This window comes from Xiphophorus couchianus, chromosome 18 (assembly GCF_001444195.1).
Source record: "Xiphophorus couchianus chromosome 18, X_couchianus-1.0, whole genome shotgun sequence".
Lineage (NCBI taxonomy): Eukaryota > Metazoa > Chordata > Actinopteri > Cyprinodontiformes > Poeciliidae > Xiphophorus > Xiphophorus couchianus.
In genome coordinates this window covers 28,813,100-28,839,928 of record NC_040245.1, presented here as the reverse complement: position 1 = coordinate 28,839,928, position 26,829 = coordinate 28,813,100, and the positions used below count along the sequence as shown (strand labels likewise).

At 42.2% G+C, this 26,829-nt stretch overlaps 1 protein-coding gene across 9 annotated transcripts in view; it reads left to right on the top strand.

Moving 5' to 3' along the window:
- Positions 1-26,829, top strand: part of robo2 (roundabout, axon guidance receptor, homolog 2 (Drosophila)) — a 389,183-nt gene that overhangs the window by 310,312 nt on the left and 52,042 nt on the right. For all 9 annotated transcript variants that reach the window (XM_028045563.1, XM_028045566.1, XM_028045562.1 and 6 more), the window contains 9 exons: positions 3,043-3,167; positions 6,322-6,493; positions 10,805-11,010; positions 12,647-12,728; positions 13,715-13,880; positions 15,426-15,592; positions 16,601-16,722; positions 19,020-19,251; positions 26,632-26,756. In XM_028045563.1, coding sequence (XP_027901364.1) covers positions 3,043-3,167; positions 6,322-6,493; positions 10,805-11,010; positions 12,647-12,728; positions 13,715-13,880; positions 15,426-15,592; positions 16,601-16,722; positions 19,020-19,251; positions 26,632-26,756 — 1,397 coding nt within the window. The remainder of the gene's footprint in view (positions 1-3,042; positions 3,168-6,321; positions 6,494-10,804; positions 11,011-12,646; positions 12,729-13,714; positions 13,881-15,425; positions 15,593-16,600; positions 16,723-19,019; positions 19,252-26,631; positions 26,757-26,829) is intronic.

Sequence of the window (26,829 nt, the reverse complement as noted above, 5' to 3'; positions counted from 1 at the left end):
GAAACCACCACAAGTGAGATTATAAGCGCTTTTTGCAAAACTGAGGAAGTTGTTCTGAATTTTCTCGTTTCCATCAATGCTTCAAAACAGTAGATGGAAACTATTTTGAGGGCTCTGACAGACAAAACAAAGCAAAGTTCTGACAAAATATGTAAATGTTCAACAGGGTATTGAAATATCTTTTTTTATTTAGCTCTTTTTGTATTTGGCGCACACTATCGGCCTTGTTTAAAAGCGAAAGGGCAAAGCTAGAAAAAGGAAGGGCAAAGCTTTACAGCACCATATAAAGGAAGGCTGTATAATGTTTGAAACCATATTTTTAGTGAGTACTTAGTAATGCAGGCTATAGGATGGAGCAGAGCAGAGGATGAAGAGGGAGGGAACAATGTCCTTGCCAGAGCATGATTTAGGAGCTGTGTACCAGGCCCGGCATTATGAGAGCCACGAGATATCCAAGCTCCAGAAGGCCAAACGGGAAGGCAGTAAATCTGTTACCATCTGTACTATTCCCAACTGTGTGTATCTTTGACAAATACACACCACCACCCCACACCCTGAAAGGGATTACATGCAGAAAGCAGCCAAATGGGCAGAGACTGGCCCTACAGAAACCAGCTGGCTTATTAGAAGAAAGACTTACATGGAACGCAAAAGAAACAGAGAGGGTGCAAGATGCTGCACTGCAACATTTCAGTTTTTGTGTCATTGAATTCCTAGCTGTCTGTACCAATCATAACCTTTTTAATCTGTTGTCTGCACTTGTGAGGAGTTGGTCTCTGCAGACTTTATTATGTTCCTCCAGTCTCATTTCCCGCAGAGAGAGATGAGTTGTTTATGACGTATCTTATGTCATTCATGTGATTTTCAACATAGGAGTCCGCAGCCCTGATAATATGATAAATGTCTGTTAATTACTTTTTATTTGTGGAGCCAAATCTTCATTCGCAGGATGTGTATTACCATGGAAACAGTTTTTATATCCTCAGTGCAACTATCTCAGTTTGAATCGGTCTGTAAATTACGACGGTGCATTAGGGCGACTGTAGATTAAAAAAACAAACAAAAAAGAAAACTCAGGGAAAAACACGGACATTCATGAGCTTAAAAAGTGGAAAATTAGCTAGAAATTTCTAGAAAAAAAACTAAGAAATCTCTGAGTTTGAAATGCTAGAAAATGATTAGAAAAAACTCAAACTCAGACACAAGATTATTCTCAGGAAATAGCTTGAAAAACATGGACATTTCTGAGTCTGAAAAAGGAGAAATATTGATAGAAAAAAATAGGATATTTTTTAGATTTCCTAAATTTTTGGAACAAACATTTGACAAAAGTTTCAAAAGTCAAACATGCTAGAAATCTCGAACTCACAAATATCCCTCTTTTTTCTAGAAACTTTCAGAGTACTCCTCCCCTCTTTTTCTAACTACAATAGCCCTGATACTTTGTCAGAGTAAATGCTATCAATTACTGTCCTGACAGAAATTTATTTTGGAGTAAATGGATTAAGCACCAACATCGGAACATTATGTGCCTGTAAGAAGATTTGAAAGAAGCAATTTACACTGTAAAGCTTTTGTGCAATTGTTCTCTGAGGTAATAAATCACAGGAGAGCCGGGCTTCTTGTCCTACTGACTTCAATACAAGCAGCTTTGGGGTTTTTTTTGGTTGTTTTTTGCAAACAAAGGAGTTTTTTTTTCTGCCGGCTGTCAAAAAGAAAACAAGTTCACTTTGCAGAATCAAATGCAATAATCCGCTTTATGTACAGTCTATTGTACAGAGAGAAGGTGCAAATACATTAAAAATGGATACGGCTTTTGTCATATGCACAACAGAGTCCATTCAAAATGGAAAGACGTAGTAAGTAAGTCAAATTTATAGTATTTTTTGTAGAAATGATGCAAGTAGAAACGTAAGGGTGGTAAAAACAACACGATTAGCATTTTTTTCTTTAAAAAGTCTAATATTTACAGCAAAAACTGTAAAAAAAGCAAAAAAAAGGAAGATTTAGCAGATTTCATATGGAAGACAATAAGGGCCATCGGAGAAAAAAAATAGAATTCAGACTTTAATCTGTCATGTAAAAAAAACCCAACATTAAAATCTGACATTTTTCCGCGTGACACAACTCATCTTTGTCATTGTGCCCAGAATTCTGAAAAAATAAAGGCAGAAGTCTTAGATTAGAGTCAGATTCCTTGTTTTTTGTTTTGTTTCATGTTTAATCCTCCTCTGTATTCCTGGGAATAACTAAACTAATATTGAGATAAAGCAATGCTTCTGGAATCTTTTCCACATCTGTGTTTCAAATAATTGACCACAACTGATGAAGGTTGAACTACATTCCAACATTCCTTCGCAGTTCTCGACTTTGCCTCAGAAACGACATGTTTGATTTCACTCCTTGTGTTTTCTGTTGTATTGGAGATTGAGCTGACCGCTCCATGGTCCTCACTGAACATCATGACTCATATTCAGTGTTTGGGGGGGTCGTCTGATAAACTGTAAGATCCTCAAAAGAACAATCTGTCTTCTGTTAGTCTATAAAATGTTTTGCCGTTGTTCTCTAGGCCTTAGCTCATGTCCTTTTTCTTTAAGAACAGGGCTTTGAACACACAAACAGTCGTGTTCTTACAGCCGTACAGTTTGATCCAGCTGTACTTCTGAGTCCTTCCTCCATATAAATCTGAAGCGTGTATGTTTTGAAGGCATGGCTGTGCCTTTGTGTTGTCCCAGATTTAAATGCCATTGTGACTGAGGCACCTCGTTTTGTGAATGCCACTGTGACTGTCATTCATTCAGATTCAGCCTTTACCTGAATGAATGGCCAATCTGGTTACCATGGCAGTGTTAGTACCTGGTGTTCTTCTCTGTTCAGAGTAAAAACAAAGTTGAAGTTGCATGGAAGCTCTGGACGGCAGCGTCTTTTTCCTTTCTGCACTGCTGCTCGTTTCTGCTTGAACTTCTCCAGCTCTGATAGCTGTGTAGCTCCCAGTCCACCCAGTCACCTTCTAACACTGTTACTTTGGTGCTTTGACTCCAGCTCCACCCCAGTTTGTCATCCGCCCACGGGATCAGATCGTGTCGCAAGGCCGCACTGCCACCTTCCCGTGTGAAGCCAAAGGAAATCCCCAGCCGGCAGTTTTCTGGCAGAAGGAGGGGAATCAGGTAAGAACACAACACACCTGAACTCACCATGAGAAAAACCGTTTGGTTATTTTATTCCACCCACATTATTAAAGCGCTACTCACTACATACACCAGAGCAGTAACTGACGATTATTTCAGTAATCACTTATTTAATCAATTATTCAGTCAATTATGCAATCCATTATTTGATTGATTATTGTGACAATTAATCCTAAAAAAATGGCCTATTTTGCACATTTGAGCCTATTTTTTCTTACAATATAAGAAATATATTAAAAGATGCAAATAGGCAAATAATTCAATTCATTTTCAAATAAAAAAAAATACATATTTCATTGCCTAAATCGCAATAACAGTATTAGTGAAAGTTGGATTGTTTGTAGCAAAGGAGGCATCTGCAGCTAAAAATGTGGAAGAACTCCACCCTGGACCGAATATCAGTACGACGTAGAGATAAGTTGTTTTGTTTTTTGTTTTTGTTTTTTCAACTAAGCAAATAATAATTGGATAGCAAAAGTGGCTTAGTAGGCAATTATTATTTTTCAATTTTCTTTTTACAAATTTGAACCAGGTGAAATTAAAGCTGTGCCCCTTGAGGAGTTCTGGATAGAACATATTTAATGACATTTATTTTTAAATCTAAATGTAAAATGTATGTTTATTTGTGCAGTTTGGGCTTATTCACTGCTCCAAGTGTGATGTTCTTTCAGCAAATAGTCTTTATTTTTTGAGTCTATATACTCCGGTTAACTATTAATCAGTTATTAAGTAAGTCGACTATTGGTTCAGTAATTGATTCATCATGATTAATCCGATTAATCGTTTCAGCCCAAATATACACAAAGCCTTCCAGAAATATTCATACCCCACTGAATCACATCACACTCAGTGTGACTGGGGTATTGCAGGTATACTGCATTCACTGAGGAGAATTATATACTCCTGCGTTTGTTGGGATTTTAATGTGATAGACCGTCACACCATAAAATGGAAGGAAAAACAATCATAGTTTTATCCATTTTTTGTAAATAAAAATCCCAAAAGGTGCGTTCGACCTCTTTTACTCTGTTGCTCCTAATTTAAAAGCAGGACAGCCAGTTGTCTAAAGTCAGTCAAAAGTGGACTGGGTTAGAATTAGACACCACACTTCTTAGTTTTATTTAGAGAGAAACTTCAAAACCATGCATTCCTCTCCTTGCCCTCCACAATCACGCTCTACCTTTGATTGGTCCATCGAGAAAAATCCCAGTGAAATGCACTGACGTTTGCTGTGGCACTGTGACAAAATGGAGAAAATTTCCAAGCGGTGTCTGTATTCTGTAAAGCGCCGTGTCATTAACACTGATTTGTTTGTATTCCCTCCACTGTTTGTACAAGTTCTCCCTCTGTTCACCACGCCGTGGCACAAAGTGCTCCATCTCTCAACAGCGTCTCCGCTAAAGACACAAAGTCGCACCTTTGTTCCACGGAGCAGCCAAACGACAGCAAACCCGGCGGAGCTCTGATCGCTTTTCCGTGAACCTGAACTGATAAGAGCGATCCGATCCCTCTCTCCAGCAGATAAGCTGATTCAAATACCCGGGTGTCCTCTCTACGGTCAACAATGGCGCCAATTAGGAGCGCGTTGGGACTTGTCGATGAGCCGCAGATACGACTCGGCTCGCGCGATGCAGTCAGTCAACGCCGACAATTACCAAACAGTTATCTTAGAGGCTGAATCAAGTTGCAAGTTCGCACAGAGATCAGGAGTGACGCTCGCGCACCTGCGGGCGACCTAAGGCGCCGTCACACGTCACTGGAACCGGGAACTTAAGATTGCTGATGCGTCACTCTGGAATCAAACCGAATGCACCACATGCAGCCTTCTTAGACACGCAGATGCACGTCTCCCCCCATCTGTTTGTCAACACGTCCGCCACCTCACCGCTGAGATGCAAAGGTATCTGCTCAGAGAGCAAATTAAGGATAATTAAAACGCCGCGTTTTCAACACACTCCAGCATAATGGAGTTCACGAGCGCTTAAGGTGGAGACGGCTAAGTTAAACAAACATCATTTGTTACAATGATGTGATTAGGTATAATTAAATCTAGTTTAAACAGGCACAAATAAAGCCTAATTTTTATTTATCTTCCTGCTTAACATTTGGAGAATGAAATTATAGTCATATTCCAATGCTGCCTGAGCAAAACCATACGGAGAAGCAATAATGATGCTTATTAAAGTGGTGGTGGTGGTGGTGGTGGTGGAGGGAGGGGGGTGGGGTTGTTGCCAAAGAAAAAAGGTGAATATGATTCAACTTCCCAGATTTTTTAAAAACTTTTTTCCCAATGAAGTCAACTTGACTTTACTGAAAAAAAGTCATTGGGACTTTTTTTTTTTTACATTTAAAAAAAACCAAACCTCCATTATGTAAGTCTGATCAATCAGTCTCTCTGTGAGGCTTAGTTCACGTAGTTATACATATAAAAGTGTTTTGGCTTTGCGCTGCACTGCCCCCTATGGGTTTGGCATGTATAAAGCAATGCTCAGGGGTGGATTTGTGTGGGCTTATATGGACTAAAACTTTTCCCAAACAAATGTGCAGCAATATTTTTTAGGCGATACGTTGTAGATATTCATTTGCACAAGGTCTGAGAAAACTACAACCTGATTGGTGAACAATATTGTTTTTCTCAGAGAAGTGCATGCTTCAGCGAATTCAAACTCTTGTAAAACTGAAAGGAGGTGCAGAAACTTGTTTATCTTTTTTTTCTTTTTTTGTGCAACACAGTAATAGCAGCGATTCTTGTTTCCTTTGCCAGGTGTTATAAAATGAATTGATTTTTCCCTTACCTTTGTGGGGGTTGGGGTGGGAACTGTTCTACAATCTAGTTAAAGCAGAGAGAAGAGAAGTCATAAAGCCATCAAGCACAAAAATCTTTTACTAGCATACCTCAGAAAAACACATTGCAAAGTGTCGACATGTTTTGCGGTTTAAGGTTGGTTAGCCAAGTGGGAGATGAAATTGCTCATACCCTAGCTGTAACACTTTAATCTCTTTGTTTGGAAGTGGGCACAGTCTCCTCTGTGTTTGTTCGTGTATCGTGGATGGCTGATTTTTGTAATTTGTCCGAGGCGCACCGTGTTCGTGTTCTCTCTAATTGGCTGTTTGTTTCCCCTCTTTCCTTCAGATTCTGCTGTTCCCCAACCAGCCCCAGCAGCCCAACAGTCACTTTTCCGTGTCGCCCGGCGGAGAGCTCACCATCTCATCTGTGCAGCGAGCAGATGCCGGCTACTACATTTGCCAGGCTCTGACCGTTGCGGGCAGCATCCTCGCTAAGGCTCAACTGGAGGTCACAGATGGTGAGAGGTGGAAGGGGAGGGGAGAGAAACACTGATGGTTGACTTTTTCCCCCCCACTCCAGCACCGACACACACCGTAGAAACGCTGAAAACGCATCGATCAAACCAAATGTTTGCTTGATTCTAAGGAAGGAGGGGAAAAACTCAGCTGCTTTCTTCGGTTTTCTAGAGAATTTGACCTCAAACAACTTTGAAAGTATGCAGCACAAACACAAACAGAGTTATCATTGTCGCTGGCGCAGAAATAAATGAGAAAAACCACAAAATTTAATTAAAATTCTATCTCTTTTTTTTTTTAGAAATAAAGCATTGCCCTTGAGTTCCTTTGAGCTCCTTGTTCAGCATTTGTGCGAGGCAGAAATATGTGTATGTGGGAGTTAGCGAAGGACAGGCAGACAGAGAGATTAAGTGAGTGAATGACAATAGCTTTCCATGGAATGAATCATGTGGGCCTTGCTTAGCGTGGGAGCCTCTAAGCTGCTCAGCTGCTGTGATGGCAAGACAGACGAGTATCCGCTTGCCTGCTGAAGTACCTGCTTGCAGAAAGATTAAATGCAGAGCGACTGCTCCCTTTTAAGCATTTTTTTGGTGTTACAGGTTGTAGGTTTGTCGTTGAAATATTTCTAATTGTAAAATTGTGTATTTAGGATCACTTTTCCAAAAGTATCTAAGATAAAGTTCAGCAAAAAATTGTGGTACCAGTAAAAGTGCTTGTAGGCATCATCCTATTGAAGATTGATATTTTTATTTTGCTTTAAAACTTTGCTTGTTTTTATTAATGGTAGAGAGTGTTATTTTTGGTTTATCATTGCAATAAAAGTTATTTAATTTTATTTTGCTATTGACCATAAATATCTTAGTTGCTTCATGAAATTTTCTATTAAATGTTTTTATAAGTTAAGATTTCCAGCAAGCTTTACTTTTAATTCTAAGGTATTTATAAATTATATTGAGTATAAAGTTTTTAGAAACTACTTATTGATCTACAATAACTATTTGAAGAAATTGAATTAATTTGAGTTACAACATTTAATTTCCTTTTGGGATCAATGAAGTATTTTTAAATTTTAAATCATTTTGCTAAGTAGGACATTTTTTATTATTTAGCTTTTGAAATTAAACACTTGATTTGTTTTGGTTTTGTTCAGAGGGGCGGGGTGTTTGGTTTTTCTGTTGCAAATATTCCTAAAATTATACTACTGGAGGTAAATATTTGTTTATATTTTGCTGTTCTTTTTTTTAAACTTATTTTTTCTTTTCTCTTTTCCCAAAACATGGTGGGGAAATATTTGTTTTCATTTTACTTTTATTCATTGTTTTCTTTCATAAAAAAAAAAAAACTTTTTTTTTTTTTCCCCGACACATATTGAGGAATATGAAATGATGGCGATGCAGGTCTGAGATAAAACGAGAGAAAGGAGGACGGAGTAGAGAAGGGCCAGGCTAAGGTCATGGCCACACCTGCCGCACTCTTTGTGTGATTTACTGCCCTGAGTCCCGCCAGCAGTCTGTGGAGTTCAAGGATATCTGTAATGAGAAATTCCTGATCCAGAGACCCAAGGCCAAGTTGAGCTTTGCCTCCTCCTTTTGTCACCCCTACATGCCATCAACACCGGAGTCTGAGGGATCACATTTCATGACAGAGCTAGGTTGTCTGTTTTCTGAGAGGCTTCTGTTCAAACAATTCAACTCTCTTACCATCTTCGCTCATTTAACTCTCACAACAGTCGTGAAAGCAACATTCTGCTAGAAAGTGTGAAATGTTTAGCAGAGAAAGGGGAAAAAAAGGGTTTAGTTATGCATCTTTCTTTCATTAGGGTACTCCCTTGTCTTTGTAGAAATAATTTAAAATACAAGACAGTCTCTGACTATTATAATGTGCTTACATTTGCACTGCTGCTTCTGATTCATTTAATTAGATTTGCCCTTAAAACAAATATCGGAAATTAATGTGGTGCATTTGGCTCGTGATGGATAACCTATCTAGCTCCTGCACATTTTTCCTCCCTACAATGTCTTGGGTGACCCCAAGCGAAGGGCCCCGACTATAACAGCTCAAAACTGAATTACCTTGAATCACTTCCTTTTGTCAGGTGGAAGTGTGAAAGAGAAAATAGGGTTCGGAAGTGCGGGTGTGATAATGTGTTGAAAGGTTACTGAGGTAGACTTGGTAATTAGCCCCTGCAGGTCTGACATCATTAATCCATACTTTCTAATTAATGTAGGTTCTGTGATGCCACGGGGACTCCACATTATTCAAGTCTAAATTATCAACTGTCTCTGTGCTTTGGTGCAAATTCTGTTGGAGATCGCCACTATTTCATTGAATGGACCCACAGGCTTTTTTTTTCTTTCTAGCTCATCTTAGCAAATTAAGCTGCCAGTGCAAATGGAGTTCAAAGTATTAGCTTTCACCTAAAGTGGAAATGCAACAAATATTTTAAACAAAGGATGCTACTCATTTTATTTGGTACAGATTCATACGACTTGAAAAAATATTTTATTTGAATTTTGTGTACTAGATAGACAAAATAGTTCTTATCTGTGAAGTGAAAGGAAAATCAGTTCTTTATACTTAGACATCTTATAAATGAAAATCTGAATTATACAGTATTTGAATTTAGCCCCCTATACATAGATACTAAATAAAATCCATTGCAACTCACCAACCCATAGTTCAGGTGAGAATCGACAGGATAACCGTTAGTGGTGCACAGTGGTAGACACCACTAACTAAACAGTTGGTTGCGCTACCCAACATCACTAAGCATAAACATTAGTTCAGCTAACGCTAAAGCGCTACAGCAACATAGTGTTTACCAGAAGCTAGCGATAGCATTAGATTCAACCATGTTAATACTCAGCATGTCAAAGACACAACATGTGCTGCAACATAATATATCAGTCTAAACGGCGGCAAATTTGTTTTTCCAACGCTAGTTTGGTTGCACTTCAGAAAGTGAGTCTATGGAACAGGTCTTTTCTTCATGATTTCCATTTTATAGTTGTCGAGTATTGCTAACTCTGTTAGAAAAGCATTAGTATAAACATCTAGCTACCTGAAGGACATAGCTAGGTCAATAACCATAACTTCAACACAGATTTAAAACTTAATTCAACTGAGGGTTTATGGAACGGCCAAGTAAATTAGCTGCTGAACATTTATATGGAGAAAACTATTTAGGGAAGCTAATTGTGCTGTTAGCGCATGAGCAGATTAGAAGGGCAGGATGGAAGCTACTGTTGAACAACTATAGGATATCTGATTTGCAGTTCACGCCAAATGATGTAGGGGACACGACAAATATGTGAAAGACGAACTGAAATGTAGCCTTTTAGATGTAAGCTAAAATGTAACTTTGTAGGCTAAATGTAGCCTTTTAGCCTAGATCTAAAGGGCTATGAATGCACCATTCCCGTGGTGAAACTTATTTATAGTTGCTTGTATCTTGCTATGAGGATATTATTTTTCAGCAGTATCATTGAAACTTTTAAGAGTGTAGGAGGAGCTTGGCTTGCTTGGCTTCCAGTTGGTAGCAGCATTGGCGTAGGAATGGTGCAAAATCCAATCCTAAATCAGATTTGGAATCTGGGACAAGGCTTTATAATTAAAGTTTACATGGATTCTCCAGCCAATCGGACTGTGATTGAGTAATTTTGCAACTAATGGTTAAGAATTTCAGTTGAGGGACATACAATTCAATATTTGCACCTTGAATAGAAAGATACTTCTACAAATTAACCACTGAATTTTTAAATTGCAGACTGTTTAAACCTGTGTATTTTTTTTAATATCACAGTTAAGCGATACTTTGGGCGACTACAAAAATCCTGACAACATACACTAACGTCTACGGAAGAACATTTAGCATTTAAAACTCACCTTTTCTTGTGTCCAACTTTGCACATGCTGAAGTATTTATCTAAGCCATATTGAGTCAACAAGGCGAGGCTAGCCTTGCCACCTAAGTGTACCACAGAGTCTAGGGTAGTGTGTAAAAATAAGACTATCCCAGCAGTAAGTGGAAACGGATGCCATTGTTCTGCCACATCAATGAACTTAGAAAACCTTACTCAGCTTTTCTTTCCACACTTCTTGGAAACACAGCAATACTCATTGTTTTGTGGCACAATTGCTAGGCTTGAAGAAAAACGGTCCGCTTTGTGACAGATAACCCACATGCTTCCCATTGTGTGTCACGCAAAATGCTGTGAATCGGGTCATTTTTATAGTTGACATAAAAACCATTCAACCATTATCAGTAGAGTCATGCCATGTTCTTGTTTTCTTTGTTTTTCTCATTGTCTAAGTTCTCACAGACAGACCCCCGCCTATCATCCGCCAAGGCCCGTCCAACCAGACCCTGGGGATGGACAGTGTTGCGCTGCTGAAGTGTCAGGCATCTGGAGACCCCATCCCCTCCGTCAGCTGGCTGAAGGACGGGGTCAGTCTACTGGGAAAGGACTCCCGCATGTCCCTGCAGGAGCTGGGCAGCCTGCAAATTAAAAACATCAAGGTAACAGATTCAGTCCTCTCTGCTTTTTCTGGAGCATTATGGGTGCATCCACACAAGCCCTGTGTAGTCCGTTTAGCTGAACTCTTGTCCATTTGACTCGCAAGTCCGGTTCATTTGGGGAGGTGCAACTGCGCAGTCGAACTTTAATGCGGACCAAAAGAGTGAAATCTGGTCCGCCTAAAAACCTCAGTCTGGGTTCAATTAAAGGGAACTCTGGTGCTGTTCAGCTGCCCAAAACTGGGGCAAAGCAAACAAAAAGAAAAAGCTCAGGTCTAACGAGACCAACGTTAAATGTTTGTGCCTGCATGCAAAATGTAGGGTGGTAAACCAACACTGGGCATTACCCTGTATACGTAGTAAAACAAAGTGGTGCCAGTGTCATGATGAGGGGATCCAGAAAACACAACTCTATTAGCTTCCTTCCTCTTATTATAATATCGTGACAATAGTGTCGGCTCCAGTTGCTAAATAAACTTTAAAATGTATACACAAACAGCTCCACCCATTACTACGTCCATAAGAAGAATGTTATGTCAACATTCTTCTTCTACTCATGCAGGTTTATTTGGGATAGTAAACCATTCACATATTATTGCAGTCGCAGTTAATTATGAGTATGAACAAGCACACGAAAAAAATCGGATTTCAGCAAAAAATCTAAATTGTGCATCAAGATCTGCTGTGTGAACTAATCCGAAGAGATTTAGATCTTTATCTGTGGTTTTTCTTCCTCTTTGTAAGTATGGCAGCTGGCGTTAGCTTGTCATATAAAATCCCAATAAAAGGTTGTGCTTGTAGCAGAAATACAAGAGGATGTGAATAGTTTAGTGCGTATGTCCTCTGACATTCAAATAATAGTCTCTAGTCTTAAATCTTAAAAGTTGTCATGATATATTGATATGTTGCGTATGTTCGAGCTCGCAAATTAGATCAAAAAGGTCCGACATGATGTCCAGATGAATAGCCCGCATTGATATTGATAGCATCACTTAGAGGTGTGGAGACCTTGGCCGGGCTCAGCTGTGGATGGATGAATGGACTCCAGCTGTTTGAGTGAATATATATTCACTTACTGAAACATACACACACGTGTACACACGAAGCGTATTTCCACTAGATTGAATTTAAGAGGCTCACATCTTCCTTCACCCACTCAGAGGCCTCAGTGGAATAGCCATTACGCTTGACAAAGCTGCAGACCACTGACTTGTTATTTAATAAATGGAGGGAAGGCACGGGGACAAAAAAAACAAAAAAACAACAAAAAACCAACAAACAAGCAAAGTTCCTGAGAGAGATGGAGAGGCATGCCAGCTGTCATCGGTCCAGGGGTTCCAGCAGCCCACCCTAAATTAATTAGCCGAGCTTTGTTGTGGTCAGAGGGGGGAAATGAGTAGGAGGTGGTGGGAAAGTGATGGAAGGGTGGTGAGTGGAAAATGGAATTCATTAGGAAATTAGCGTCAGCACTTTGAAATGACGGTCAGTTTGTCCAGCAGAGGGCTAGCTTGCCTTCTCTGTGGTGTTCCATTGTCTTCAGTGGAAGTGTTACAGCAGGAGACTTTTCACTCTAAGTGTGTGTTCGATCTGTGTGTCAGTGCTGCCAGTGGTGTTGTTCTGAATCCTGCTTTCATACCAGCTCTCAGACTCGGGGATCTACACGTGTGTGGCCACCAGCTCAAGCGGGGAAACATCGTGGAGCGCTTTCCTGGAAGTGAAAGGTAAATCACATCCTCAGTAGTTGTTGTAACTTCTGGTCGGTTCCGGAGTCTTGTAATGTGTAGAATGTCTTAAGATAAAATATTTCACATTTCTGTCATCCTGTAACATAATCTAACAGTGACACATGTTTGGGTGTTCTTTAAAGATGAGATTTCTTCTTTTCTTTTTTTGACACCTTCCCATCGTTCTCAGTGCGTAATGAGAACTTACACTCATTCTGCCATTTTGATCGCAGTTCCTGTTGTTTTTAACTTTTTAACTCTGCCATTTCCTAACTTACAATCCCACCTGCCTTACCTGATCGATTTGCTCTCTCGTCTCTTCATATTCATATTGAATACAGAAGCAGCAGGACATTGATTCTAATTAAAACATTTAAAATTAAAGGTAAAAAAGTCAACTTTGTATTTAAAAAATATGTCCTCATTGATTTGATAGAAATATCGTGGGGTTTCAAACAATCAGAGGTGGGTGATACGGACTTAGAATTTTATCGCAATATTTTATGGTGTTACGGTGAAAACGATAAAAATTATGATTAAACTAAACTAATTATTTAAGAAGTGTGATTTTTATCACTAAACTGCACACAGTAATTGTATTTAATTGTATTTTGGAATTTACTGATATTTATTGATGCTCTCGTGGAACAAACAGCGGAGAAAATAGCAAAACTGTCAGTTTTATTTTTTTACTTACTATGAATAACTGAAATTTATTGTGACAACAATGAATCAAAAGTCTTCGCATGATAAATGATAAACCATACAATGAATGCCCACCTCTACAAGCAGTTATTTAGCAAATTTTCCGCCACTGAAAACATTTAAAGGTTTGATTTTCTTAAGTTTGACAGTGTGAGGTACTGGTACTATAGTATTCTGAATGTGTATTTTAAAGCTTGCAATCCATCTGTATCAGCTTGCCAATAAATCTGGAGTGTGGCAAAGTAGAACTTCTTCTCCATTTTGTCTCCTCTGAACAGAATCATCGGCAGTGATTGTCACAAAGAGCTATGATGAGAACGAGCTTCCAGGTCCTCCGTCTAAGCCCCAGGTCACCGACGTTACCAAGAACAGCGTGTCGTTGTCGTGGCAGCCCGGGATGACCGGAGCCTCTCCTGTCTCTTCCTTTGTCATCGAAGCTTTTAGGTTTGTTTACTGTTTCAGGTTCGTTTACTTCCTGTTTACTGTCCAGTGCTGAGGTTGATTCTGGCTCTTTAATTTTTCCTAAAGTTTTGACCTAATTCTGATTTTAGTCTCTTCTGATTTCTCTTTCATAACAGTAGCATAAAAACAGTTTTCAGTATGTTAAACATTTCTAAATCTTTCCAAAAACATGCCAACACTTCAAAATCCAGCTCAAAAGTATGAAATGGAGTGACTACTTTCTGTTATATGTTCAGCCTTCCTGTTAATCTGTTAAAAGCTCTCTCTCTCTGTGTGTCTTTCTCTTTCTCTGTCTGAATGAACAAGATAGTTACAGGCATGTCTTGATATGAAAACACACTTTCCCTTTAAGTCAAGTCAAGGTTATTTGTATGTCACATTTCATCAACAAGGCAGTTAATGTGCTTTACATCATAAAAATATAATACAGTCATCACTTATGAAACAAGCAACACACATTGCATTTTGTCAAATGTCTTCATCAAATCTTCAATACCAATCAGAAATGTCAATATTACAGTTTTAATGGGTCGAAAGCAACTTTAAACAAGTGAGGTTTTAGCCATGGTGCGAACTGCTTTGTGTTTCAGCTGTTTTGCAGTTTTCTGGAAGTTTGTTAAAGATTTGTGGTGCATAGAAGCTGAATGTTGCTTCTCCATGTTTGGTTCTGGAGATGCAGAGCAGAACCAGAAGACCTGAGAGGTCTGGAAGGACGATACAACAACAGCAGATCTTTAATGTATTGTGGTGCTGAGCTGTTCAGTGATTTATAAACTAACAGAAATAGTTTCAAGTCTTTTCTCTGAGCTACATGGAAGGATTGTGGAAGTGGGTGATGTTCTCTATCTTCCTGGTTTTAGTGAGAGCACCAGCAGCAGCAGTGTTCTGGATCAGCTGCAGCTGGAAGTTTGATTTTTAGTCAGTTTAGATAACTTTACACATCTCTATACTTCTTTTGTCTTTGTATTCAAGCTTATACTGACATTTTCTAGCTTTAAACTCTCACACATACTCTGCCATACTGTGTGTTTTCTGTAACCGACGGGGACTCCAGCCCACTGAAGGTTGAGGCTTCATAGTGGAGCGTACCAATTACCTACATTTCTCATGACACATTCTTTTATTTCCTACTATCTGAATAGATACTAGCAAGTTTAATAAGCTAGCTGGGTGCCTAGCCATATTTCTTCACCACTTTGTGCCACCACACAACTGTTAGTCCTGCACAAAATGACAGTCTGGTTGATTAACATTCTTGTGCCTTGCAACTCTCAACCTCATCAGCTTGGTGTTGCCTACGATGTTAACACTGCTTCCAGTTTACTGTGCAACACTGAGTAAACGTATGTGGTCGTAAAAATGTACTTTTGTCCACCGAACATCTGGTTTGAGCCAACACTGAGTCTGCTTGGAGCATGTGGGGAGTTTCAGTCTTTCTTGGGTTTAGCGTTGCATTTACAGATCTAGAGTATCATAAGGAAACTGGATGGAAAACCATGTGAACTCATCTTTTCTCTTCTCTTACAGTCAGTCTGTGAGCAACAGCTGGCAAACCGTGGCGGACCACGTCAAGACCACCCAGTTCACCGTCAAAGGTCTCCGTCCCAACACCATCTACCTGTTCATGGTCCGAGCCGTCAACGGCCAAGGCTTAAGTGATCCAAGCCCAATGTCTGAACCTGTTAGAACACAAGGTATTCCACATTAGCATAAAATAATCCGTGTTTGTTGATTGAATACTAGTCACTTTTTTATGGATTTTTTTCTCTTATTTTTATGAATATAACGTCTGTTTCATTACACGCTGCGGCTCCTTTCTCTTTCTAAAAAGCGATCCTCGTCATCCTCTCTCAGTGCCATAGCATTGCAGAATGTTCCAGAGGTCAAATTCTTCAGCTGAGCTCAGCTCATTAAAGCTACACTTAAGCAATTATGTAAAATAAGCATGTCTACTTTTGGAAGGCCTAACAGCATTATCTCCTTCCACGCTTTGATAATCTTTATAGCGGTGGAAAATGACCATCTCCAAAGCCAGAGAGGATTTGATTACGTCCTGGGCAGACCGCAGTCTTCGGTGTGTAGAAAAAGTTTCCATTTAGAAGAAAAAAAGAAAAACTGGAAAAGATAATAAAAGCATTCTTTATCCACACTCTAAAATAAAAGCAAAAAAAAAAGCAAATCTGATTTTCAGCAAATCGCCTGATATTTTTGAGGCGGTACATGACGCCTTGTCTTCTCTGAACTCTTTCTGTCCGGGTGCATGGAGGTTCAGGACTGTGTCGCGCTGTGTGAAGCTTTTCTTTTTTTCATTTTAAAATACAATTTTCTCAAGTGGGAGTTTTCCTCTGTGTGTCGGTAAATAACTCAAACCGTGGGTAACTTTTTTTCTTTTTTCTTTTTTTTCTTTTTTTTACCATTCTCATGATCTCATATAATAACGTTTTTATTTCTTTTAACATAAAACACATGTGGGGAAGGAAACGAGCTGGAAAAGTTTGTCATAGTGTCCATTAATCTTCCATCTAATGCGTCCGAGGGTCACAAATTCTGAGTTCATTCGCCGCTCAGTCAGACCAGAGAACGTGCAGAAAAGTCCCAGATAAACATTTCAAACCCGTTTTTTTTTCTCCGTAGTGATAGAAAGATGCTTCATTTTTCTCCCTTTTCTTCTCTCATTTTTTTATTTTAAATTTTTTTTCTAGATATAAGCCCTCCAGCCCAGGGAGTGGACCACAGGCATGTGCAGAAAGAGCTCGGAGAGGTCATAGTTCGCCTGCATAATCCCGTTGTCCTGAGTCCCACCACCATTCAGGTCACATGGACAGTAAGTGACTGATGACTAAGCCTGATTGCTGTTTTGCTTTTCTGACCTGCAGCATGTTTAAATGTTTAAAAATCAGAGATGCCATATGTGAAAAAAAAGAGATTATTGTGAAAGACCTCAAAAAAATCCACCTGTTATTTACGTAGATATTTTCTGACTTTGAACAATTGTAAAACTCAAAATTTTTAAGTATATCTTTTAGTGGAAAAATATGTTTAAAACACTAAAACTAGTTTTTTTGTTTTGTTTTTTTTCTTCCATTAACTCTTGCTGTGTCAGATTTTAAATTGCCAGTGTGTGTTTCCAGCCACCTGTTTTGGGAATAGAATTACTAACTTCTTAATTCAAATAAACATTTTCAGGTTTTATGCTGTTCATACTGTGCGGCACAAATAAAAACACAAACCCAGTGGAGCCTCATCAGGCTTGTAGAATCGGTTGGGACTCCCTCAAGGTTTATTTTTTTAAATATTTAAGACTACAAAGTTCTTCCATCCATTTCACATGTGCTCTTGTCTTCCCTCTTTTGAGAGAAACGGGCCTGTCTGACATTATATTTTTACCTATATCACTTTGAGCAACTCAAAAGTATGAATTTCAGTTTTTCTTTAAAGGGACAACCTTTCTCTTCTGTTTACTTAATGTACTGAGATGAAATGTTGGTTTTCTCATTTTTTTTCTCTCAGATATTGTGGTTCTGGAGTAAAAGTCGGATTTATTCTGAAGCTTTCCTCGCTACTTTAAAATGTGTGCCGACAGCTTCCTTATCTGCCTTTTATTGTTTCTCCATCTTTGGTTCTGCAGATGTCCGTCATAAAGCCGAGATTGTTGACATTAAAGATCCATCTTTGAAGCTTCTCCTGCAGGCGACCGTTTGTTTTATGTCGAGGGGATTTTTATTTTTTTTTGTCAGCCCATTCCCTCCCGAATACAGCTTTTGAAATATTGTAATTGGCGACTTTAAAGTAACCAAACATCAAATGGCTGCAGAAATGGTTTCTTTAACCACAGAGAGCATCAAAGGAAATGTCAGAGACACCTGGATGTTCATCAGTCCTCCAACTTCCCTCCCTAAAACAAAGCCTGCCCTGATAGATTAAAGTATCGCTAATGGTTGCGAAATCTGGTTTTGCTGCAGAGGTAATGCATTTATCTTCCTATATGCAAGGTCTGTCTGTGCTATGTGGATTTAAGGGAACGAAAAAGATAAAAGAAGCATCTCCTTCCTGGATGGGAGCTGTTTTTCTATTTTAATTGCTTGGTAATGAGGACGAAAATGCCGCTCGGATTCTTAGAGGCTGAGGTGTTCATTTGTTTATGTTGAGCACGGCGCCATAAATCACTCAGTTGCAGGTATTTACCTCACATCACTTAGCAGATGGGGTGGCGGTTAGCATTTTTAAACGAACAACATGAGCATTTTTCCCGCTGACATGTTTATTGACCCCTGCAGTAAGTCTCTCTCTCCCCCCCAAGTCCCCTGCTTCCCTCCTCCAGAACTAGCTGCTAATTTAATGCTGAACCCTTTCGCTTTATGATTGTAACGTGAGGCTAACACCAAACCATGGCGGCCTAAATCAATCAGGACTCTTTTTTTTCAGTAAGCAGAGAAAGCCGCTTTTTGTATCTCCAAGTCATCCCATTAACAAGAGTCCAACACCAACAAGGTTGTGGGTGGGGGTGGAGGGGTGGAGATCCATTGTGCTGATTTACTCAGTCTGTGCTGGTGAAAAACAGCTGCTTAATATCCCACTTGAAAGCAGCGCTCACTTCCTCTACTGTTAACAAGCCATTACAGTGAGTTATGCGCTCGCTCCTCCTCTGCATAAATTCAGCTTCTTTTTTTTCTGTTTAACTAAGTGGCCCAACTTTTAAAGCAAATACCTCTTTGTGGGGTTTTTTCATCACAGAGATCTCCTCTTAGTTTGTTTTTTTTTAAAGGGGAAATGTCTGCTGAAGACACCTCTGCTGTGCGTTCCGATGGGAACGTGCATTTGTAGCCACATGGCGTTCTTATAGTTGTGAGATGTGCTTTAAGGTGTCACCGGGTTTTATTTATTGTACGTACGGGAGACACTTTGCGTCCTTTAAGGTGGAGCTGTTAGTGTGAGCTAATGTCAGGGTGGCTTTAATTGAGCAGAGTGTTGCATGGCTGGTGATAAAAGCCCCATTAAATAAGTAACAGCTCCTAAAGTGGCATGCATGCAGCCTTGTAAAGCACGCTGCAGGAAAACACCACTTAGTCGCCTCCACGTGCTTTCTTCCCAACCATAATCTTGGCTTTATTGCTTCCCCAGGTGGACCGCCAGTCCCAGTTCATCCAGGGTTACCGGGTTCTGTACAGGCAGACGTCCGGACTTCCTTCGCCGGGGGCGTGGCAGACCCAGGACGTGAAGGTGCCCTCGGAGCGCAGCGTCGTCCTGTCGTCACTGAAGAAGGGCATCGTTTACGAGATCAAGGTCCGGCCGTACTTCAACGAGTTTCAAGGCATGGACAGCGAATCGAAGACAGCGCGGACCACCGAGGAGGGTGAGACTCAAACAAATTGAGTTTATGGAGATTAACCTCTTGGCTAGTTGTGTGTGTTCTTCTGGGGGGGGGTTTATCATCATTTCAATGTATTTCTTTAAAGGTTTTCATAAAAAAATACAGTACCTAGCAAACCTTTTTTTTCGATTCTGGAAGCATAACTACCAACCTTCAATTTTGGCCTAATAGTCGTTCCTTCCACCTTTACCATGACGTAAACTGCGTAAGAATGGCTTTGTGCAGCTTGTGTTGTCTTGTCGACATTGAACTGTTCATCTTCACCCCGACCACACACTGCCTTTACTTGCTTCATCTTTTTTATATTGTTGACTCACGATTGGCAGTGCTGCTGCCAAACTTCCCGTAATCCATCGCCCAGTATCCACACACCTACACTGTGATTGGAAACTTCACACACCTCCTGCTACAAGGATAAGCTGTCACCCAGAGCTTAATTTATAGAGACTCTGACAAGGCCGTAGCGCAGCGTGGTAAAAATCACTCACGAAGACGCAACGAGGGCCTTTGTTTGGATGAATTTACTATTTTGACCTTTGCAGGGAGGAAAATTGCATTCATCAATACCAGGGCAGCCTTTGGGTTTAATGACTTGAGTTAGCTTGTATGGTGAAGGTTTATATAACACGTCTTCTCAAAACCACAAAAAGAAAAATAGAAGCGCTTCAGTGTGGAGGCGAAGCCTATCTTAACCCAGCATATACAGGCCTGCGTGTGTTGGGAGACAGTTCACATCCTGCTGTGTTGACAGGCTCATTTATTTCCCTTTTCTCAAGGGGGTCGTATCTCCTGTGGCCAGCATGTGTATGCACTGCTCACACTGACTGGCCACAGGAGTGGAACTGCCACCACATCCCAGCTGTCCCCAACACACACCCCCACATGCCAGCACACCTATCTCCCATAGACCTCAGAGGCTACATGTCCCAGCTATTACGTGTGCTGATGGTATCCCCCTCCCCTGTCCTCTCTTCATATTCTGGTCTTCCAGAATTCCAGCCGTTTGCCATTTCTGTCATAATGCTGCTTCTGTTTCTTTTCATAACTAACACACTGTCAGACACTTTGCTCTGGGCTATTCAGGCTGCCTTGGATGACTAATGGGGGCCAGGAAAAAAATGGAGTTCAAGAGGTGATTAAAACTTAGGTTGTCCATTAGTGAACACAATTAGAAAATTCCCTGAGAAGGTTAGGGCAACTGAAACTATTCCCCTTAACCATTGTACCTCATTCTCCATATAAATATTTACACTGTCTTAAAAAATTTGATAGCATTTACAGTTCTTATACATTTGTACCACAGACTTCTGTGTTTTATGCAGATTTTGTGTCAATGGTTTTCTCATTTCAGATAGGTATGTGAAATTGGTTTTCAGTATAAAAACACCTTTTCTTTGAAGGCCTTAATGGTTTGGAGAACATTAGTTAACCAGAACACATCATGGAAGTGTTTAGGTTATAAAATGTCATCCCAACATCTTAACCAGCTCTATGTAAAGGGCCAGGATTATGTATTTTCCAGTCACATTGTATAGCTCAATCAAATTACTATGTTAACTTAAGCACCTTCATGACTTGGAAGAAATTTGACTTTGCATTTTCCATCCATCCATCCATCTTCTTCCGCTTATCCGAGGTCGGGTCGCGGGGGTAGCAGCTTCAGAAGGGAGGCCCAGACTTCCCTCTCCCCAGCCACTTCTTCTAGCTCCTCCGGGGGAATCCCGAGGCGTTCCCAGGCCATCCGAGCGACATAGTCCCTCCAGCGTGTCCTGGGTCTTCCCCGGGGCCTCCTCCCGGTGGGACGTGCCCGGAACACCTCACCAGGGAGGCGTCCAGGAGGCATCCTGACCAGATGCCCAAGCCACCTCAACTGGCTCCTCTCGATGTGAAGGAGCAGCGGCTCTACTCTGAGTCCCTCCCGGATGACTGAGCTTCTCACCCTATCTCTAAGGGAGAGCCCAGCCACCCTACGGAGAAAACCCATTTCGGCCGCTTGTATCCGCGATCTCGTTCTTTCGGTCATGACCCAAAGCTCATGACCATAGATGAGGGTGGGAACGTAGATCGACCGGTAAATCGAGAGCTTCGCTTTTTGGCTCAGCTCTCTCTTCACCACGACGGACCGGTACAGCGCCCGCTTGACAGCAGACGCTGCGCCAATCCACCTGTCGATCTCCCACTCCCTTCTTCCCCCATTTGTGAACAAGATCCCGAGATACTTAAACTCCTCCACTTGGGGCAGGACACCCCCCCTGACCCGGAGAAGGCACTCTACCCTTTTCCGGCTCAAGACCATGGCCTCGGATTTGGAGGCACTGATCCCCATCCCGGCCGCTTCACACTCGGCTGCGAACCGATCCAGCGAGAGCTGCAGATCATGATCTGATGAAGCCAAAAGGACCACATCGTCTCCGAAAAGCAGAGATGAGATCCTAAGGCCACCAAATCGGATCCCCTCAACACCTTGGCTGCGCCTAGAAATTCTGTCCATGAAAGTGATGAACAGAATCGGTGACAAAGGGCAGCCCTGGCGGAGTCCAACTCTCACCGGAAACGAGCCCGACTTACTGCCGGCAATGCGGACCAGACTCTGACACCGGTCATACAGGGACCTGACAGCCCGTATCAAAGGGCCCGGTACCCCATACTCCCGGAGAACCCCCCACAGGGCTCCCCGAGGGACACGGTCGAACGCCTTCTCCAAGTCCACAAAACACATGTAGACTGGTTGGGCGAACTCCCATGCACCCTCCAGGACCCTGCTGAGGGTGTAGAGCTGGTCCAGTGTTCCACGACCAGGACGAAAACCACACTGCTCTTCCTGAATCCGAGGTTCGACTATCCGACGGACCCTCCTCTCCAGGACCCCTGAATAGACCTTGCCAGGGAGGCTTAAGAGTGTGACCCCTCTATAATTGGAGCACACCCTCCGGTCCCCCTTTTTGAACAGGGGGACCACCACCCCAGTCTGCCAATCCAGGGGAACTGCCCCCAATCCAAGGGAGTCTCCTCCTGGGGACTCCCTTGTTCTGCTGGGGGACTTCAACGCTCACGTGGGCAACGACAGTGAGACCTGGAGGGGCGTGGTTGGGAGGAACGGCCCGCCCGACCTGAACTCGAGCGGTGTTCTGTTGCTGGACTTCTGTGCTCGCCATGGATTGTCCATAACGAACACCATGTTCAAGCATAAGGGTGTCCATATGTGCACTTGGCACCAGGACACCCTAGGCCGCAGTTCGATGATCGACTTTGTCATCGTTTCATCGGATCTGCGGCCGTATGTCTTGGACACTCGGGTGAAGAGAGGTGCGGAGCTGTCCACTGACCACTACCTGGTGGTGAGTTGGCTCCGGTGGTGGGGGCGAAAGCCGGTCAGACCTGGCAGGCCCAAAGGTGTTGTGAGGGTCTGCTGGGAACGTCTGGCGGAATCCCCTGTGAGACGGAGCTTTAACTCCCATCTCCGGCAAAGCTTCGAACACGTCCCGGGGGAGGTGGGGGACATGGAGTCTGAGTGGACCGTGTTCCGTGCCTCCATTGTCGAGGCGGCCGATCGGAGCTGTGGCCGCAAGGTTGTCGGTGCCTGTCGCGGCGGCAACCCTCGAACCCGTTGGTGGACACCTTCGGTGAGGGATGCCGTCAGGCTGAAGAAGGAGTCCTATCGGGCCTTTTTGGCCTGTGGGACTCCGGAAGCAGCTGATGGGTACCGGCAGGCGAAGCGGCATGCGGCTCGGGCGGTTGCTGAGGCAAAAACTCGGGCGTGGGAGGAGTTTGGAGAGGCCATGGAGAAAGACTTCCGCACGGCTTCGAGGCGATTCTGGTCCACCATCCGGCGTCTCAGGGGGGGGAAGCGGTGCAGCACCAACACTGTTTATAGTGGGGATGGTGTGCTGCTGACCTCTACTCGGGACGTTGTGGGCCGGTGGGCAGAGTACTTCGAAGACCTCCTCAATCCCACCAACATGCCTTCCACTGAGGAAGCGGAGCCTGGGGACTCTGGGTTGGGCTCTCCAATCTCTGGGGACGAGGTCGCCGAGGTCGTTAAAAAGCTCCTCGGTGGCAAGGCCCCGGGGGTGGATGAGATCCGCCCGGAGTTCCTTAAGGCTCTGGATGTTGTAGGGTTGTGTTGGTTGACGCGACTCTGCAGTATCGCATGGACTTTGCATTTTGATGCCTTAAAATTGGGCCTCTGTTTCTTTAAGCATATCATCACATTTCATGATGCTGTTTATAACCATTCTCAGGCGCATTGGACTGAGAAGTAGTTCGTAAGATGAGCTCAGCAGACTCACAGTTCACCAGGTGTTAAAAGCTGCTGACGCTAGTCTAGAGGGGCTGATGGGAAGAGGCGTTGGGGAGAGGTAGGCTAACGGGAGGAGCTCTGTGGAAATAGGTGGAGCTTTGTGAGAGGAAGTGTTTAGGCCCCCTCTGAATGGTTGATATGGGAGATTCAAGGATTCCTCAAACATGCAAAGAAGAATCAAAGTAACCAGCAATGACAGAACAACATTATGACATGTTATAAAGATCAAAATTTTACTTAGTGAGTTAAAGATGCAATGAAAAAAAGAATTGGCAACAAATTTAGTTGAGACATTGCTTAAAAGACTTAAAGATGTAAAAGCAGTTAAAGTGGAATTCCAAAGAAGTGGACTCTACTTGACCTTTGAAGGCAACTGAATTTATTAAAGATTATTAAGGTAAAAGAAACTAAATAAAAATGCACATCACACTTTTTTCATAAAAAAAGAAGACCTTAGAAGTTGAGGCTACAAAATCCCAGTTAAATCATTTTAGGTTTGTGGTTGTAATGTGAAAAAATGTGAAATGTTCAACAAATGCCTTTGCAATGGTCTGTGTACCTAGGCTGATAAATTGATTCTGGCTCCCCTCTCATTACACCTGAAAGTCTACCTGAGGTGGAGTATACTTTAGGAAACAACAGTGCTTATACAGAAAGAAAGGAAAATCATTTGTCGTCACTTAAATGTTCATTTGTCGGCTAATTTTCCACGTTGCTCTCTAGGGAGATCCCACACTGCCCACGCCTTGTCATTAACCATTGGCTACGTTTTAGTAATGACCGGCTCTGTTTGTCTTCCTCCCATCATTCAGCACAGCATGGTGAGCACATGCGAGACAGGGGGGTCACATTCCTGCCTGCCATACATCAGTCCGCTAATGGCCCTATTAGCACAGCCTCCAAGGCCTCTAATGAAAAATGTGTATTGTTTAGCACAAATATGCATGATAATCAGCTGCTAAATCATTCATAACATTAACTTTGAACGACATTGCCTCTGATGGCTTCCGTGGACAAGCCGGGCACTTCATCACCTGAACGCAACGCAGTGCCGCGCACGGCGCCGGGCGCATTCGCTCGATCAGATGCTCGCTCGGAAGATTGTTTCTAATCTGGCCAAGGTGTTGAGTTCATCATTGGAACCATTCATCTTCCACCGTGCCAGGGCCTCCTGGCTCTCTCGGGGCCCGTGTGGCCAATTGCGCTGAGGGATGAGCACAGATTTACGGGGTGACACGTGCCATTTTGGATAGAGGTGAGGTGAGGGAGAGGCAGCACCAGGAGTAATTGACCTGTCAGTATTCCGCCGTGCCGATCCCTCCTCCCCCCAACCTGCCAGCCACTGCGGAAATGAGAAAACATTATTTTTAAGGCGTTATTTCCAGTTGGGCCAACTGTTATTTATTTTTTTTCCGTCTCATGCCTTGTGGGGTCAGAAGATTGTTGCCATCAGAATAACAATGGAGGTTTATGAAAGCCCGGGCTGCTCTTGTTTCCATCCTCTCCACCTGTCTGCCTGCGGACAGAGCCGATGCATTCCCAGGTACCTCCCTCCGTCCCTACCTACTGGCTTTAGTTTCATCCGCCCGATCGATGAGAGTCTGTCGATGTGTTTACTAAGACATTGTTTCCCACCTATTAAATGACTTTTTTTTTTTGCTTTTTCATATTTCTTTGGATTTTCATCCCAATAAGCCCGTTGACCCTTGTGCCAAACCGGTCAACGACAGAGTCTTAGCTTGACTGAGAAGTCTTGCCTGACTCTGCCAAGCCATCATCGCACGAATCAATACCAGTATCCTCTGTGCAAATCCACTAGAGTGGAGCAGCGGCTGATATATGAAATCACAGTGAAATGTTAAAGACAGCTGATAGCCATGTCAGATCTGACCTGATCTTATCCTTACAGTCAACTGTGTCTTCCCTACAAAATGCTATTCTTTTTCAAAGACATGGACACTGGTGGTGTCATTGTTTTTTTCCCCTTTTCTCTTATGGTTCAATTTCAGGCACTCTTATGGAAGAATAGAATACCTATCAAAAATACTAAAAACACAAAATTTTATATATTTAATGTTTTATCAAATTGGCCCAACTGGCTGGGGCCCAACTGGCTGGGGAGAAGGAAATCTGGGTAGGCTGCTGTGCTGCAAACCGGCTCTAGATGAAACGGGAGATGGATGGATGGCAAATATTTGACTTTGGAAGTCACTTAATTAGAGGATGTTTATATAGATTTGTTAAAGAACATTAGTGAACAAACCAAACAAGAAAACTCGGAAGACCAAAGAACACAGAAGACAGGTCAAGGATGAAGAAGTGTTGGGTTATATTATATCATAAGCGCTAAGGTTGCAATGGGTAACTTTTATATAATATGAGACAGACAGTCTGTGAAACAAAATGAGGTCCTCTGCCTGTGGTCCTACTGCTATCTGCAGAAATTCATTGTTCAGTTAGCAACAACCAATCACAGCTAAGAAGGAGGAGGGGCTTAGCCCTTGCTCTCTGCTACACTGCAGCTCTTTCCTGACGTGAATGCTCAGGATAGTTAGTATGACGGCCAATGAATGGTTTTCCTGTGACGGTAAGTTGTTCGTAAACCATCAGCACATATAGTAGCACGCACACAAGAATGATTTACAGCAGTAAGGCCCTCCTTCTGGCTCTGATTGGTTATTTCTGATCAGAAACTGAGTATTTCTGCAGACTGCTATAGGAGAACAGAGAGAAGGCAGAGGAGCTTGATTTTTTTCAAAGATTGTCTGTCTCATACAGTCAGAACTTAGTGACAGTTGTTAGAAGTATGGAAAAAAACATATTGTTTATAAACGTTACATGCTACAGCTTTAAGCTTCTCGTTGAGTAAAACAGATTGGTGTTAACAGCATTGTGTTAGCTTGTTATGTAAAGTTCCAGTAAGTAGATTAAAGCTTGTGTGTGTGATGTCTGTAAACATTAGCAAGTCTCTGTATATTCCCCATTTCTCATTGCTGACTATTGAGAAACCGTATCAGAGCTGGCCATGCTGCATCTGACCGTCGCTCCTCCCTCTCTTTCAGCTCCCAGTGCCCCCCCTCAGCAGGTAACCGTCCTGACGGTGGGAAACCAGAACAGCACCTCCATCAGCATCTCCTGGGACCCCCCTCCACCCGACCACCAGAACGGCATCATCCAGGAGTACAAGGTCCTTTTCAGGAAGCGACCGTCATCCATTCCCACCGCACCCCTACACGACTAAATTAAAATCAACTTCTTTA